The sequence below is a fragment of the Salvelinus alpinus genome, chromosome 18, assembly GCF_045679555.1.
Source record: "Salvelinus alpinus chromosome 18, SLU_Salpinus.1, whole genome shotgun sequence".
Classification (NCBI taxonomy): domain Eukaryota; kingdom Metazoa; phylum Chordata; class Actinopteri; order Salmoniformes; family Salmonidae; genus Salvelinus; species Salvelinus alpinus.
In genome coordinates, this window is record NC_092103.1 from 27,360,650 (window position 1) to 27,376,478 (window position 15,829).

At 42.2% G+C, this 15,829-nt stretch overlaps 1 protein-coding gene across 6 annotated transcripts in view; it reads right to left on the reverse strand.

Moving 5' to 3' along the window:
* Positions 1-1,678: 1,678 nt before the first annotated feature.
* The window catches only part of LOC139544094 (ceramide transfer protein-like), a 58,784-nt gene continuing 44,633 nt past the window's right edge, over positions 1,679-15,829 (reverse strand). For 5 of the 6 annotated variants that reach the window (XM_071350856.1, XM_071350857.1, XM_071350852.1 and 2 more), the window contains 12 exons: positions 15,183-15,290; positions 13,409-13,544; positions 12,770-12,853; positions 12,289-12,539; positions 12,018-12,104; positions 11,795-11,887; positions 10,348-10,443; positions 10,023-10,155; positions 5,149-5,219; positions 4,846-4,974; positions 4,416-4,545; positions 1,679-2,730 (listed from right to left, as the gene is read on the reverse strand). In XM_071350856.1, the coding sequence (XP_071206957.1) occupies positions 2,603-2,730; positions 4,416-4,545; positions 4,846-4,974; positions 5,149-5,219; positions 10,023-10,155; positions 10,348-10,443; positions 11,795-11,887; positions 12,018-12,104; positions 12,289-12,539; positions 12,770-12,853; positions 13,409-13,544; positions 15,183-15,290 (1,446 nt within the window). In that variant the 3' untranslated portion in view covers positions 1,679-2,602. Of the gene's footprint in view, positions 2,731-4,415; positions 4,546-4,845; positions 4,975-5,148; positions 5,220-10,022; positions 10,156-10,347; positions 10,444-10,771; positions 10,862-11,794; positions 11,888-12,017; positions 12,105-12,288; positions 12,540-12,769; positions 12,854-13,408; positions 13,545-15,182; positions 15,291-15,829 lie in introns of all 6 variants that reach the window. The other variant, XM_071350858.1, reaches the window with a different exon arrangement.

Consider the following 15,829-nt stretch of genomic DNA (forward strand, 5'->3'; position numbering starts at 1 on the left):
TTCTGTATAATTACACTGACATTGAGTTTGTAGATGGTGAGAGAAGGGGGGGAAACAAGGATTCAAAGCACACCGAACTGGAGAAAAATGTGAATTTTATTTTTCTTTCCAAACAGCTAAAGAAGTGCCACATTTTCACAGTATGGTTTTAAGTCAATCTCAAAATATTTTGCATGACTACTTTTATTTACATTCAGTGCAACTTAATTCATAGGAGAGCTATTGGGGCAGTTTCTCAGACCCACATTGTGCCTATTCCAGGACATATGAATGAAGAACATGCATTTTTAGTCCAGTAGTGGGCTCAATCGGAGTCTGGGAAACCAGACTTTGAATTGTCTTTCCAACCAGGTTTTTCTTCACTTGGCTTTATACATAAATTGTGCTATCAATTATTGGATGACTTTGCACATTGGTGAACGTACAAAGTAAAAATCACTTGATCAGTTGGGGAATGAAAGCCAGCATACAGTTCACATCCTCCAAGGATATTTTATGTGAAAATCAATTTCTGCTGATTGCAATATCACAATTAAGAGGTATGACATGAATTTGACATTAACCCCCAAACCCTTTAGTTTCATATAAATAGGTATCTGAAATGAAAGACTTCAGTTTTCACTCTGTGGAGACAGTCATTGTTTCACTGAAGTGCCCAGCAGGAGACAAAGCTTCTGTCCTCTGTAAAACATAGGAGCTGTCTAAATACCTTGAAAGGGCCTGCTTCCTTCCTCCCTTTCTAGAAATAATGACTGACCGAACATCAGCCCAATTGTAGAAGTGAAAGTCAAGTTTCAGGTTTCCATTCAGTCATATCAGGGTTGATTATTTCAGTGAAGAGAGGAGGATAATCAGGTATTGGAACTCGGGCCTAGGCACTTGTCTAGTGATTTCATATGGGCGTACGGTCTATCAGCACCCTCTCACCTACCCCATCCCAAAATGTACTGGGTTATCTCCCCCAGTCTAAGGCATATGTAGTCGATTCAGTCACAAAAAGCATCTGCAGGCATAAAAAAAAAAAGTTCTGAAGCAGAAATGGTTGCTGACATTATATACAGTTATAATCAAGATATCTAAAACCCCAACTCTAAATTGTGCTGCTACAGCATGTCATCACTAACCACGTTTCCAACCACTTTTTATGCGAAGTCATATTGTATTTGGAGAAAAAAAATCACGACAGCTGTGCTAGAAACTAAGTTTCGGTAAATTGTTTTAAATGCAAACAGATAATTTGTTCGTTCAACATTTTGGGATCTTTGTGTCTAAAATTAATTATGAGTGAAATGGTGGAAATGCGTTTATGCACAAATATTGATATGACCATAATATTGAGAATCACACAATGATATGGTGTGTGGACCTCCCACTACGACTCGGGAAACCATGCTGTTTATTAGGCTACAGAGGAAATAGGCTAAATTATGAATTTTACAGGGTAATGAAAGTGCACGGTGATGAGCTTGATGCTCCTTTCCAATAAATAGAGGGTCTTATTCCGGTGACATGATGATCGATGCTTGACAAATATAAATATTCTCGCTCTAATCCATAATAATCTCATGTAGAATAGCCTACCAGCACTGTATCTGCGAGTTGTTGGCACGTGCCAAGACAAGAGTAGGCACATTTGCTATTTATGGCAACAGCTGTGTCAAAACGCGATGGAAAGACATGGGATTTTAGATTTTTATTCAGTACATGAAAACTTAAGTGAAAAAGTACATATTGTGTGTACTACGTCATCACGCACTGATTTTTATCAACAAGTCAGTTTGGTGGGAAAATTCTCATTCTTTATGCAGATTTCTGAATATTCGGATGGAAACCTAGCTATTGACTCAAGTACAACCACCAAAATAAAGAAACAAATACATTTTCAACATTTGAAAACAAAATAAACTTTTAGTCTCGTCCCTCCATCAGCACCAGCAAAGTGGTGTTTTCACCAGGGAGACAAAGACCAAAAGGTCAAGTCTTATGTCATGGGGATCATAGTTCAATGACACCCCTCTACACTTATGTTTTTTTACAAACACAATGTTCATTCTGGGGGGAAAAAGGAGGCTAAATTGTTTTGTCGTACTCGAAAAATTAGCAGCATGAGAGTAAGCTGTGACACCACTGATTATTATAAAAAGCAAAATCAACACAAAATAGGAACACTCCATTTCTTAAAAAAGAACAACTACAAAAAGCAGGACTAAAATAGAGCCATGTTTTTTCTTTATGTCTTAAATTGCTTTCTTATAAATTTCTTAACACATACATTTATATATTATATCAATATATCTCTGGCAGAAAATGATTTTTTAAATTTTTTACATTTAGGCTATTCTCATAGGTCTTTCTGCATTAGCATGCTAGCTAATGTGGGAGCTAGCATCGGAAACTAGCATGAGGAGCGAGCTATTATAAAGAACTAGCATGAGGTGTAGAATGGGAAACTAGCATTGAAGCTCGCATGAGGGCTTACATTGAAGCTAGCTGGAGACCGAGCTAGAGACCAAGCATGAGGGTTAGCTATGTTCGGGTTGTCATGGTATGCTATGTTCGGAACAGTCTTGTGTGGACAGTGGTGTAGTGAGTCCTGTGAACCTCAGAAGAGAATAGGTTTCACTGATGTTTTCTCCTGGACGTAGCCAGTGAAACGTTTGAGGAACTTGGGGTACTCCCTCTTGGCCACGGCCCTCAGGACTGAGGCAGGAGCCCAGCCTCCCGGGTTCACTTAGATGAAGAGGAAATACACGTTACACAGGACATCACAAAGAACAGGTTAATTCACAACACCTGTAGATTCATATACAATATATTGGCCCTGCTTCAAATATCACAAACCCTAATTGAAGAATACATAGTTATTGGTACTGTATATAAACTCAGCAAAAAAACAAACGCCCTCTCACTGTCAACTGTTTCTTTTCAGCAAACTTAACGTGAAAAATATTTGTATGAACATAAGATTCAACAACTGAGACATAAACTGAACAACTTCCACAGACATGTGACTAAGAGAAATTGAATAATGTGTCCCTGAACATAGGGGGGTCAAAATCAAAAATAACAGTAAGTATCTGGTGTGGCCACCAGCTGCATTAAGTACTGCAGTGCATCTCCTCCTCATGGACTGCACCAGATTTGCCAGTTCTTGCTGTGAGATGTTACCCCACTCTTCCACCAAGGCACCTGCAAGTTCCCGGACATTTCTGGGGAGAATGGCCCTAACCCTCACCCTCCGATCCAACAGGTCCCAGACGTGCTCAATGGGATTGAGATGGGATTGAGATCCGGGCTCTTCACTGGCCACGACAGAACACTGACATTCCTGTCTTGCAGGAAATCACGCACAGAACGAGCAGTATCTCTGGTGGCATTGTCATACTGGAGGGTCATGTCAGGATGAGCCTGCAGGGAGCGTACCACATGAGGGAGGAGGATGTCTTCCCTGTAACGCACAGCGTTGAGATTGCCTGCAATGACAACAAGCTCAGTCCGATGATGCTGTGACACACCGCCCCAGACCATGACGGACCCTCCAAATCGATCCCGCTCCAGAGTACAGGCCTCGGTGTAACGCTCATTCATTTGACGATAAACGCAAATCCTACCATCACCCCTAGTGAGACAAAACCACGACTCGTCATTGAAGAGCACTTTTTCCCAGTCCTGTCGGGTCCAGCGATGGTGGGTTTGTGCCCATAGGCGATGTTGTTACTGGTGATGTCTGGTGAGGACCTGCCTTACAACAGGTCTACAAGCCCTCAGTCCAGCCTCTCTCAGCCTATTGCGGACAGTCTAAGCACTGATGGAGGGATTGTGCGTTCCTGGTGTAACTCGGGCAGTTGTTGTTGCCATCCTGAACCTGTCCCGTAGGTGTGATGTTCGGATGTACCGATCCTGTGCAGGTGTTGTTACACGTGGTCCTGTCTCCCTATAGCGCTGTCTTAGGCGTCTCACAGTACAGACATTGCAATTTATTGCCCTGGCCACATCTGCAGTCCTCATGCCTCCTTGTAGCATGCCTAAGGCACGTTCACGCAGATGAGCAGGGACCCTGGGCATCTTTCTTTTGGTGTTTTTCAGAGTCAGTAGAAAGGCCTCTTTAGTGTCGTATGTTTTCATAACTGTAACCTTAATTGCTTAAGCTGTTAGTGTCTTAACGACCGTTCCACAGGTGCATGTTCATTAATTGTTTATGGTTCATTGAACACGCATGGGAAACAGTGTTTAAACCCTTTACAATGAAGATTTGTGAAGTTATTTGGATTTTTACGAATTATCTTTGAAAGACAGGGTCCTGAAAAAGGGACGTTTCTTTTTTTGCTGAGTTTACAATACTTGTAATACTGCTTATTTGTCCGTTCTAGCAGGTCATCTGTCGTGGCTATCAGTGATTTAGGAGGTGAGCTCACCGTTGGCGACGTAGGTGATTTTACAGGTGATGTTGTCTCTGCTGATCTCTCTGTCGCCCTCTGGTGGGCTTACCAGGGTCTGGCAGATCATGGCGATGTTTATTTTGGCACGGACACACCTGTTGGTGGGCTGTGTTGGGACAGCGACATGAAAGATCATCAATTGACAAGCATTGACCAATGAAAATATAAGATACATACAAATATTTATGTTTAGTCTCTACCTTGACGAACCAGGTTGTTATTGTAACAGCTCCCCCCCCCCCCACACACAAATAGATTAAGGTCAGTCTGGGGAATCAGGAATTCCTGGAAAAGCCCATCTCCAAGAAGACTAGACTGAGAATGGCCATGGCGTTGTTGTGGTCCACAGAGAAGTTGCAGACCAGGCAGGTGTCTGGGTCGGTAGGGGTAGGGGGGTTATACTGACCATGGCGTTGTCGTGATCCACAGAGAAGTTGCAGACCAGCCAGGTGTCAGGGTCGTTCTCGTTGTTAGCCAGGATCTTCCTCATGGCAGACAAGTAGAGCACATCTCTCTGAGAGGCAGGCCACACCCTCTGCAACACACACACAGATTTTACTTTCAGTCATTTAGTAAAACACTTAAAAGGCACTCTTTATGCAATTAAAATGTCTTTATTGTGGTGGGATGTTCAGTGGAACAAATTTTAAAAACGCCAAAGGCGTCTGGTTTGAAACCCTGGCATCTGTGTTTACTCATTCTCTCTTACCTTGTGTGTCTGATAGACGATAACAGCATTTTCCGATAACGTCTCCACAACGTTGAAGTTCTCAATAGTAGCTGAATTAAAGTAAAGAGAGACCAGAATAAGAACATATCAAATAAATCACTCAATTATTGAACATTGAGACCTTACGACAGATATTGGCAACATTGCAGAAAATGCCAGTATTGAAAACTGAAGTGCCAGATGCAATTCAGTGTTTTAAAACCATTTATCAAGATCCTATTGTTAGAATTTAAGTGAACGGCCATCTGACAAATAAAATGACTTTACAATGCAGTCAAGGGATGGTGCACCTCCCCAGCTTTGTTTGCCTTACATATTGAGCCTCTAGCCCAAACGATAAGGCAACATTAGGAACTACAAGGTATTACCATCCGAGGAAAACAGCGTAAAAATCACCTTGTATGCTGAGGACGTGCTAGTTTGTAACACTTGCCTCCCAAAACTAAACCAAGATATGGTTACAATTCAGGATACAAACAAAATTATACAAAACACAAAATCTACTCTAACTACACCCCATCACAGGAAATATAACATACATATGGTGTTAATAGAAAGAACCATGAATTCTGCTCTGTATCAGAGAATTCTACAGGAGAATGTCAGGACATCCGTCTGTGAGCTGAAGCGCAGCGGGGTCATGCAGCAAGACAATGATCGAAAGCACACAATCAAGTCTACATGAAAATATCTAAAAAACAACTAATTTGAAGTTTTGGAATGGCCTAGTCAAAGTCCAGACCTAATCCCAATTGAAATGGTGTGGCAGTTTATGCCTGAAAATCCACAAATGTCGCGGAGTTAAAGCAGTTCTGCATGCAAGAGTGAGCCAACATTCCTCCACAGCGATGTGAGAGACTGATCAACAGCTAAAAGGTGGCACAACCAGTTAGAATGTAAGGGGGCAATTACTTTCTCACACAGGGGAATTGAGTGTTGAATAACTTTGTTTAATAAATAAAATAAGTATACTTTTGTGTTATTTGTAAAGTCAGGTTCCGTTAATCTAATATTAGGTTTTGGTTGAAGATCTGATAATTCAGTATCAAACATTTGCAAAAATAGAGAAAATTAGAAATGGAGTAAATACGTTTTCACGGCAATGTATAGGGGTAAACCTAACAAAATACATTACAAAGCTATAACAAATAAGCCAACTATCCAAAATATTCATGAAGATATAGAGAGATGGTCACTTCTTCCCTTAGATTTCAGCACTAGAATAAAGGCAGTGTAAATGAATAGTCCATAGACTGCTGTATTTATTCCCCTCTCTACCAGTAGAGGTTCCCTCAAAACAGTTCAACCTCTGGGACAAATTACTATCAAGGATCATTACACAGGTGCACCTTCTGCTGGGGGACAATAAAAGCCCAAATGTGTAGTTTTGTCAGCGAAGCTTTTATTCAGCGTCTCAGCGAAGCTCATCTGCGTGCTCGTCATCCTCACCACGGTCTTGACCTGACTGTAGTTCGGCGTCGTAACCAACTTCAGTGGGAAAATGTTGACCTTCGATGGCCACTGGCACGCTGGAGAAGTGTTCTCTTAACAGATGAATGACAGCGTGTATGGCGTCGTGTGGGCAAGCAGTTTGCTGATGTCAACGTTGTGAACAGAGTGCCCCATGGTGGCGGTGGGGTTATGGTATGGGCAGGCATAAGCAGCGGACAACGAAAACAATTGCATTTTATCGATGGCAATTTGAATGCACAAAGATACCGTGACGAAATCCTGAGGCCCATTGTCACGCTATTCATCCACCGCCATCATCTCATGTTTCAGTATGATAATGCACGGCCCTATGTCGCAAGGATCTGTACACAATTCCTGGAAGCTGAAAATGTCCCAGTTCTTCCATGGCCTGCATACTCACCATACATGTCACCCATTGAGCATGTTTGGGATGCTCTGGATCGACGTGTACGACAGCGTGTTCCAGTTCCTGCCAATATCCAGCAACTTCGCACAGCCATTGAGGAGTGGGATAACATTCCACAGGCCACAATCAACAGGCTTATCAACTCTCTGAGAAAGAGATGTGTCGTGCTGCATGAGGAAAATAGTGGTCACACCAGATACTGACTGGTTTTCTGATCCACGACCCTTCCTTTTTTTAAAGGTATCTGTGACCAACAGACGCATATCTGTATTCCTAGTCATATGAAATCCGTAGATTAGGGCCTAAAGAATTTATTTACGGCTACACAAAGGGGATGCCGGCAGGAAATTTGAGGCATTATCAAGTGCTTGTCAAGTTGTGAATGAGTGACTGATATAGTGTGTACAGCCTGCGCAAAAAAACAAAGCAGAGCTCATGCCTTTCAAGATACTTTTTTCAAATCATTCGAGTTATCATGCAGGCTTACAATGTATTACAAATCAAAATATATAGCCCAATGTTTGTAGAACAACTAAAGTTGCATAAATAACTCTAAATTAAGATAGGAAGACCTGTTTCTTTGTTAACCCTTTCATGCGTGAGTTCCAAATATCTCTCAACACAGACTAGCTGCATGTGCGCCCTCCCTCAGAAATTGTTTGGAGAAAACATCCTTTCTATTTTATTCAGCTTTGTTCAATTGTATTCTTCATACTATTGTCAGGATTCACCTGGCGGTCATGATTTGGGGCTGTACAAATGTTTGATGTATTAGAATAATTGATTATGCTTATGTTATATTAATAGAAGGGGAGGGGTTATTAGACCCCTCCCTCCTTACATTTATAGGGTCCTTGACTACAGATTAACAATATATATATTCATTATAGAGGTTTAGAATTGTTCCACAGTTGTTTTCTCATTCACTCACTCAATGTGTGACTGAGACATAACTCTGCAGGGGAGTGTGGGAGATAAGACTACTCAGACATTCCACAATAAATCTACTTTGGGGAGGGGACATTTATTGCCTAGCTTTTAGATAAACTCTATGTTTGTATAGCTATGGATGCAGGGTTTTGGTCTCGGGAGTAAAAAGGTAATGACGTAGTCAGTGACATCACTAAGGCGGGACTTCGGTTTAATAAAACAACTTGAGACCTTTTGTTTGGGGCAGAACTTACTCAGAAACATGCGTGCTATGTTCCTGTTAGTCAACTTCTGTCTGCAATTGCATTAATAAAGGTTTTTGAATTATTTAATTAAAGATATTGTCATAATGCTAATTTCACCAATGAACCAATGATTGACAAGGAAGGACGTAAGGAACGAAACCCTAACACTATAAAATAATGCCATGGAAGTTGAAGCAAATCTTGTCTGCTAAATGAATAGCCATTTGGCATAGCCAGATCAGGACCTAACATAAGGACAACTCAGAGTATGCTATTCTGTGGTTCTGAAATAGACTACATTTTCTTCATATCATGCTTCTTTAGACCTGTCTAAAATAAATAATGGATTTATTGTGAAGGTGTAGGCTATATTACCTGGATTTATTAGACTTTTTAAAATGTAGATGTTCCAAAGGTCTGCATCAGTGGCTTGTGGAAGCCAGGAGATGCTAAATGTGTTTATGTTAATTATGGTCAATTACCGTGAGAGCAACAGTTATTTGCTTGACAATCACAGGCTGATGAAATTTTGTGACCGCCACAGCCCTAGGCATGACAGCATTTTGTACCATTGCAGAGGACAGAGAGCTCTTTTTATTTTATTTAACTAGGTGAGTCAGTTAAGAACAAACACTTATTTACAATGATGGCCTACCCCGGCCAAACCCGGACGACGCTGAGCCAATTGTGCGCTGGCCTATGGGGACTCCTAATCACGGCCAGTTGTGATTCAACCTGGAATCTAACCAGGGTCTGTGGTGACGCCTCTAGCACTGAGATGCAGTGCCTTAGACCGATGCGCCACTCGGGAGCTCTTACATTTTCAGAATTTAAAGGTGAATTGTGGTATGGAAAAATCTAGTTCTTTTCAGATACTTACAGTTAAAGGATTATTTTGAAAAACAGATCAAAATGAAAAATACAATACCAAATGGGACTATCATGTCATTCGAAAATTTGATATAAACAAGGAACATCCAAGACAATTTCTTCACTCTGTCATGACCTGATTGTTTCTAGAAAAGATTCAACCTTTTATATTAAAGCAAAATAGGAGAAGGAATTAAAGACTGATATTTCAGAGGAAGATTGGGACAATATATGCAAAACACAACATACTTCTACAAACGTAAGAACATGGCGGGAGTTATGTTGGAAAAATATATCCCACCTAGAATCAAAAAGCCCCCGCTAGGTCAACAACAACCATGCTGGTGTCTGTGTGGCCATGTAGATGCCAACCACACGACTTTTGGGAATGTAAGAAAGGAACAGTGTTCTGGCAGAATGTATGTTCTGTAATAAAAGATGTGCTGGGATATGAAGAACCTAGAACTTGCCCTTTAATGTACCTTGGCAATGTTCCAGAAGTTGTGACTAACAGTGATAGATACTTGATTTAAGTTTGACTTGCCGCTAGTACAAAAGTCATAACCAGGAGTTGGTAAAAAGTAGAAGACCCAAAGTCTAAAGAATTGCAAAGTATAAGTCAATAGATTTTTGCTATGGAAAGATTTACATATGCCTTAATAATTCAAAAACCTGTTGGTAAAAGAAACTGGGAGAAATGGATAGCTTTCACAAACCAGGCTGACCTGATTCATTAAGTAAAAAAATACATGGTAAAAAGTCTAATCATAATTGCTTTCATATATTGTACTGTACTTACCTTATGGCAACTGTTTTTTTGTTTGTTTCTGCATTGCTGTTGCGACGCTCTGTTTTACATAGAAAAAAATCAAAGAAAAAAAGAAAACTGTAGTGCCAGATATATGAACTACTGTTCAGATGAAACTTACTTTCCCAGTCGTTGCGTACATCTGTGTCCCAGAAATAGTGGCACACCTCGTGTCCTGTCACTCCCTTTACGGAGTGAGTGGCCTTCAGGGGGTCCAGGACGATACCGTTCTCCTCTACCTCTCTCCTGTACACCTTCACAACATACATACAGATGGAAGATGTATAAACAGGTGTGCAGGTATGTGTGTGTGGGACTCAAACTGCTCCAGTTGGCTTAGATGATGGGGGCATATGTATTAATCATGTACATTTTTATTAATTTGTATAACAAGACTGACAGTGGCAATATAATCATCACCTCTCTCCTCTCCCCCTCTCTCCTACCTTCATCTCTCCTTCCTCCACCACCAGCTGCCAGTTGGCATCTCCGCCCATATCCTGCAGCGAGTAGGTCATGTGATTCTGCACCATCTCCTCCACCTATCACAGTCAACCAGGAAGAGGAAGGGACAGACAGGGTTAAAAGTCAGAGACATAAATGCTCACCGATAAATACAAAAGTGATACAGGAAAGACAAGCCAACGCTTGTATTGTGAGGTAGCCGCTATGGCATGCAGAGGCCAGTAAATCTGTGTGCTAACAGACAATAGAGTATTATCTCAACAGCAAAATAGCATCGTCAGAGGGGCAGCCAACATCATGCTGGACGCTAGCATCATGCTGAAAGAGACAGATGCCTGTGGGATGAAAGTGTAGTAATTCAGCCAGGCCTGTGGGGGGCACTACACTCTGCCACGGAGCAGTTACCTCAGAGCTGAATCTGTGGACTTCGTGAGGGGGAGTGACTATCAGAGGAGAGTGAGGGGGAGTGACTATCAGAGGAGAGTGACTATGTGGCTAAAGGAAAGGACATGACAGACTAGACAGACAGGACTGACAAACAGAGACAGACAGAGAGAGAGATACAGACAGACAGACAGAGACACAGACAGACAGAGACACAGACAAACAGAGACAGACAGACAGACAGACAGACAGACAGACAGACAGACAGACAGACAGACAGACAGACACATACACATACACACACACACACCGACAGAAAGACAGACACACACACACCGACAGAAAGACACACACACACACCGACAGACAGACAGACACACACCGACAGACAGACAGACACACACCGACAGACAGACACACACACCGACAGACACACACACACACCGACAGAAAGACACACACACCGACAGAAAGACACAGACACACACACACACACACACACACACACACACACACACACACACACACCGACAGAAAGACACACACACACCGACAGACAGACACACACACACACACACACCGACAGAAAGACAGACACACCGACAGAAAGACACACACACACCGACAGACAGACACACACACACACACACACCGACAGAAAGACAGACACACACACACCGACAGAAAGACAGACACACACACACCAACAGAAAGACACACACACACACCGACAGACAGACAGACAGACAGACACACACCGACAGACAGACACACACACCGACAGAAAGACACACACACTGACAGAAAGACACACACACCGACAGAAAGACACACACACCGACAGAAAGACACACACACACACACACACAGACACACAGACACACACACAGACGACAATCAGAGTAGAGAGAAAGAGAGAGAGGTGGGGGGAGAGTGAAAGAAAGAAACAAAGAAGCAAAGAAAAAGGGGGAGAGGACGAATGGAAGGGAGAGAATGATGGTGATAGGTAAAGTAAGGTGCTCAGGACTAAAAGAGGTGAATAACCTTGTCGGCAAATCTGTGTGATCCCCTGGTGGAGTAGACATCTCCTGGGGGAACTGGACCGGACCTCTGTATCCTCAACTTCTCAGTGTGAGACTAGACACACACACAGGGCCAGGATCAAACATATGTACTCAATGTAATACGAAGATGTATCATTATTATTATAGAATGAGATGTATTCTATAACAATTGAGGCCGAGGGGTTTTGCCCTTGTTCTGGTACCTGTTCCTCTATCTTATCTTGTCTGTCGAGAGCTGCTTCAACTGCATCAAAAAACTCATCCTCATTGATCAGGCTGTTAGGCCCCTCCTGGAGAGAGAGAGAGGGAGGAGGAAAATAAGGATGAAGAGAGTAACATGGCTGAGGATGAGACTGACAGATGTATTTTCACCTGCCTCAAAACAATCATAGAACTGACAAACCATACAACTGAACAGAAGAAATGCTAAGAAAGATAGACTGACTCAGTTAGTCTGTCTTGCAGTCTTTTTACCTCGTAATCAGGGCCTCTGAAGTGAGATTTCTTCTTGATCTCAGAGAGAGCAGACTTGTAGCCCTCCTCTATCCTCCTCCTCTTTTCCAGCTCCTTGTCCAGTCTCTTCTGCCAGCTGTCCTCTCTCTTCACCATCAGGTCGATGCAGTGGGACAGGGTGGCCAGGATCCCAGCTGTGGTGGCCTTGAACGTGATGGCTTCACCCTTAAAATCTATCCCATTGATGTCCTTAGTGCTCAGAGACTGGAATACTGAGCAGGAGAGGAATATTTATTAAAATAGATGTTTGAAACATTGATTTAAGACAGAATGAGCCTGTTTAAAATGTTTCTCCAGTCCCAAAGCCTTCTCTGTCCATTACATCAGAGAACAAGAACTACACTTGCTTTTTCAGACAGAATGCTAAAAAATAAACTGATCAAAGTTTGAACTAAGTGGAAACGTTGTAACTTTTCTTTAGAGGGTATTCTGCTTTACTTACGCTTCTCCTTGCTGCCGTTGTTGTTGTGGATGAACTCTCCATCTGACCGAGTGTTGGGGAAATCATCCTCATCATCATCCACAACTTGAGAGAGAAGGAGCAACAGCGAAAGAGAAGTCAGCCATGGTCATACAGTGCACTAGTTCCTACAAAGTCCCTGCAGAGCCACTAACAGAGCCAGAGTAGGGTAGTGCCAAGAGTTGCTTTTGCATGCACCCAGCCACAGAGCATGGCAGGCAAACAGACTGACAGAACTCTACTGTACTCAATGCCACAACAATGCCCTGGCCTCTTCTGCAGGAGCGAGGGATGGACGGAGGAAGCGAGAGAGATGAGAGGGGGAACACATTCCTATAAAGATTCTGCAAATGTTTCCCCAAAGCTAAATATTTTCATGATCCACACGTTTGGCATTTCTTATTTTTGTGGTATTCCATTGTTCTTTGAGTTAGGTAATATTTTATATTCAACAGTTTGTAGCAATAAGTAGGAACCCATTGGTTTTGGTCTCACAGATCAACTGCATGTGATTTTTCTTCCCACTAGACCTCATAATACTAGGCCTGGGTGGCTGTCTAGTTAGCACTGAATACTTGATTGATAAATGCATCTGATTGATTGATCCATTGATGGTCTTACTTGTGTCTCTCTGCAGCTCGTCCTTGGAGACGGCATCGGTGCAGCCGTCAAAGTATTTCTGCAACGTGTCCACCTGTCTGCACAGGATGTCTCTGAACGTCTCCATCTCTGCCAGCTTCTCCCTCAGGCTGTGGCCCTTCAGAACCAAACGGGAACGCATGGTCAGCAAACACCCTGGGCTCTATTTTAACGAACTTAACGCAATGGTAGGGGCTGTGGCAGAAATATTTTTGAATTATGAGCGCAATAGCTGGCCGTAGCGTGAAAGAGACAGGTTTTGATGTATAGTTGTATAGTTGTGACGAGGGCTTGGCCACTCACTGACCAATCGACACGTTTCATGGCTTAATACACGTTTCGTCTTAAGTTCTGTAGGTTATTGACGGTCTTTGCGATGTCATCAACTCCAATTCGGATCGGGGCACAGAATATTATCTTCCATTGTGGATTGATACAGTTTATTAAATAGCATAGGCTAGTAACAAGTAATAGCAACAAACAGTCAAAAATAATCCAGTGTTTGCTCAATATAGTGTTGTGTTGACACTAGACAACGTTGTAATTGGCTTCAATGAGTACAGGGCTTTACGCATCGCACTTCTCAAATAAAAAATACAATGCTCCTGTAAATTGTATTGTATGTGAGGCACGTCCTAAACAAGCAAGATATAGCCTAGGCCTACCGTTGATATGGCATTATAGGACTGAATTATTTGAATATGTTTGGAGGAGCGCGTCTTTGGTAACTGAACAGGAGGCGCTCTTTGGAAATAGGGATGTATACAGGTCGAATGGAGTAGCCTCTGCACTGCAGGTAGGCCTGTGTGAATTGTGAGTAATGCAAAAGCCTCAGGAGTAGACCATTTAGAAACGTTTCATGGACAGGCTCCTTGGCTAATGCATGGCCAGGATAAGACACCAGACTCATTGCTGTTGAACCAGATTTCGTTTTAGTAGGGTAAGGGTAGCTTGTTTTTTAATCAAACTAAACAGAAAACAAGCCATAACTAAACATTTTCTAAATACGAGTGTCACCAAATCACATCATCTCTCGTCCCCTGATGGGCATATAGCCTACATGGAGGGGTTTACACACATCCAAAATAATAACTGGAGCTGGCTAAAATAAAGTATAATAGCCTACATAAATAATAAGAGATACTCCCAAGCTTGATATTTTAATAAAGCTTTGGTGATTAAGATTTATTTCAAGGCGGTCTTACGAGCCAAACTCTTCATAATAGTCTTGACTACTTGGCGAATGCATAGGGCAGGACAAAAATAAATAACCGGCCTTCATTGAGGAGAGGGGAGGCTATGCTTTGTTTTTAATCAAATGAAACGAAATGGGGAAAAACATTAGTTTTTTATGTTTCTATATACACAAGGTTTACAGGCACAAAAAGCACATCTCTTTTTCCATGTGTATATGGGCACTGTGCGTCACGGCTGGACAGACTGCATTTCCACTGTCAAAATCCATGCCTCGTTACCGCAAAGACCAGCTTTTGGATCGTCTTAAATATCCCCACCAGCGCTGCCTGAAATTGGAACTTTGGTGCACATTTCTAAGGACACACCTCAGATATTGCCACCACTCCCACCTCAATGCAAGCGAGCTCATATACAGTAAGACAGGTAAATTACCAATCCTGGCACAACAGAAAAGCACCAGCTTTAACAGGTCAAAAATCGAGCGGGCGTTTGATAATTGCACTGGCTTAATGTCAGCTGAAAGTAGAGCCTTCTGTGTGTGTGTTAAGTCAAGACTCACCTTGAAGGAGGAGGTGGATGTGGTGGAGTAGCCGCTGGTAGCAGACGTGAGAGACACCATAGAGCCATGTCTTCTCAGACTGGACTCTGAACCATACCCAGACTCAGCCTAGACACATGGCACGAGAGAAAGAAATTAACAGATATCATTAACTTTACACAACAACACATCAGCAAAATATCAACTCTATTAAGGGGGTGACATACAATCACCACATCACGTCAATATATCTACCACCAAATGTACCAGATCTCAACTTGCTTTCACACAGTCAGTATATTCAGTTACTAAACCTCAACTAGTAAACCTACTGATAAACAAGCACCTTCACCTCTACTAGTCACACTAGGACAGAGTACGAGGTTAATGCAAATACTCTCCATCCCTACTTATTTTCTCTCTGTCACAGAGTTATTTCTATGACCCTGAAAGTGCAGTAACCATAGAAATAGAATGAATAGGAAGAGCATCTCCATTCAAGTCAATGATGGCATAATGCATGGACTTGCAGTCATTTTGAGTGTACCCAGGCCAGGAAGTAAAAGCAGGAAGTGTACCCTTCAACCTGTGCTGTGATTTGTTGATTCAACTCAACTAACATTACACAAATACATTGCATAGGCCTTTATCACGACCATAATTGTCAC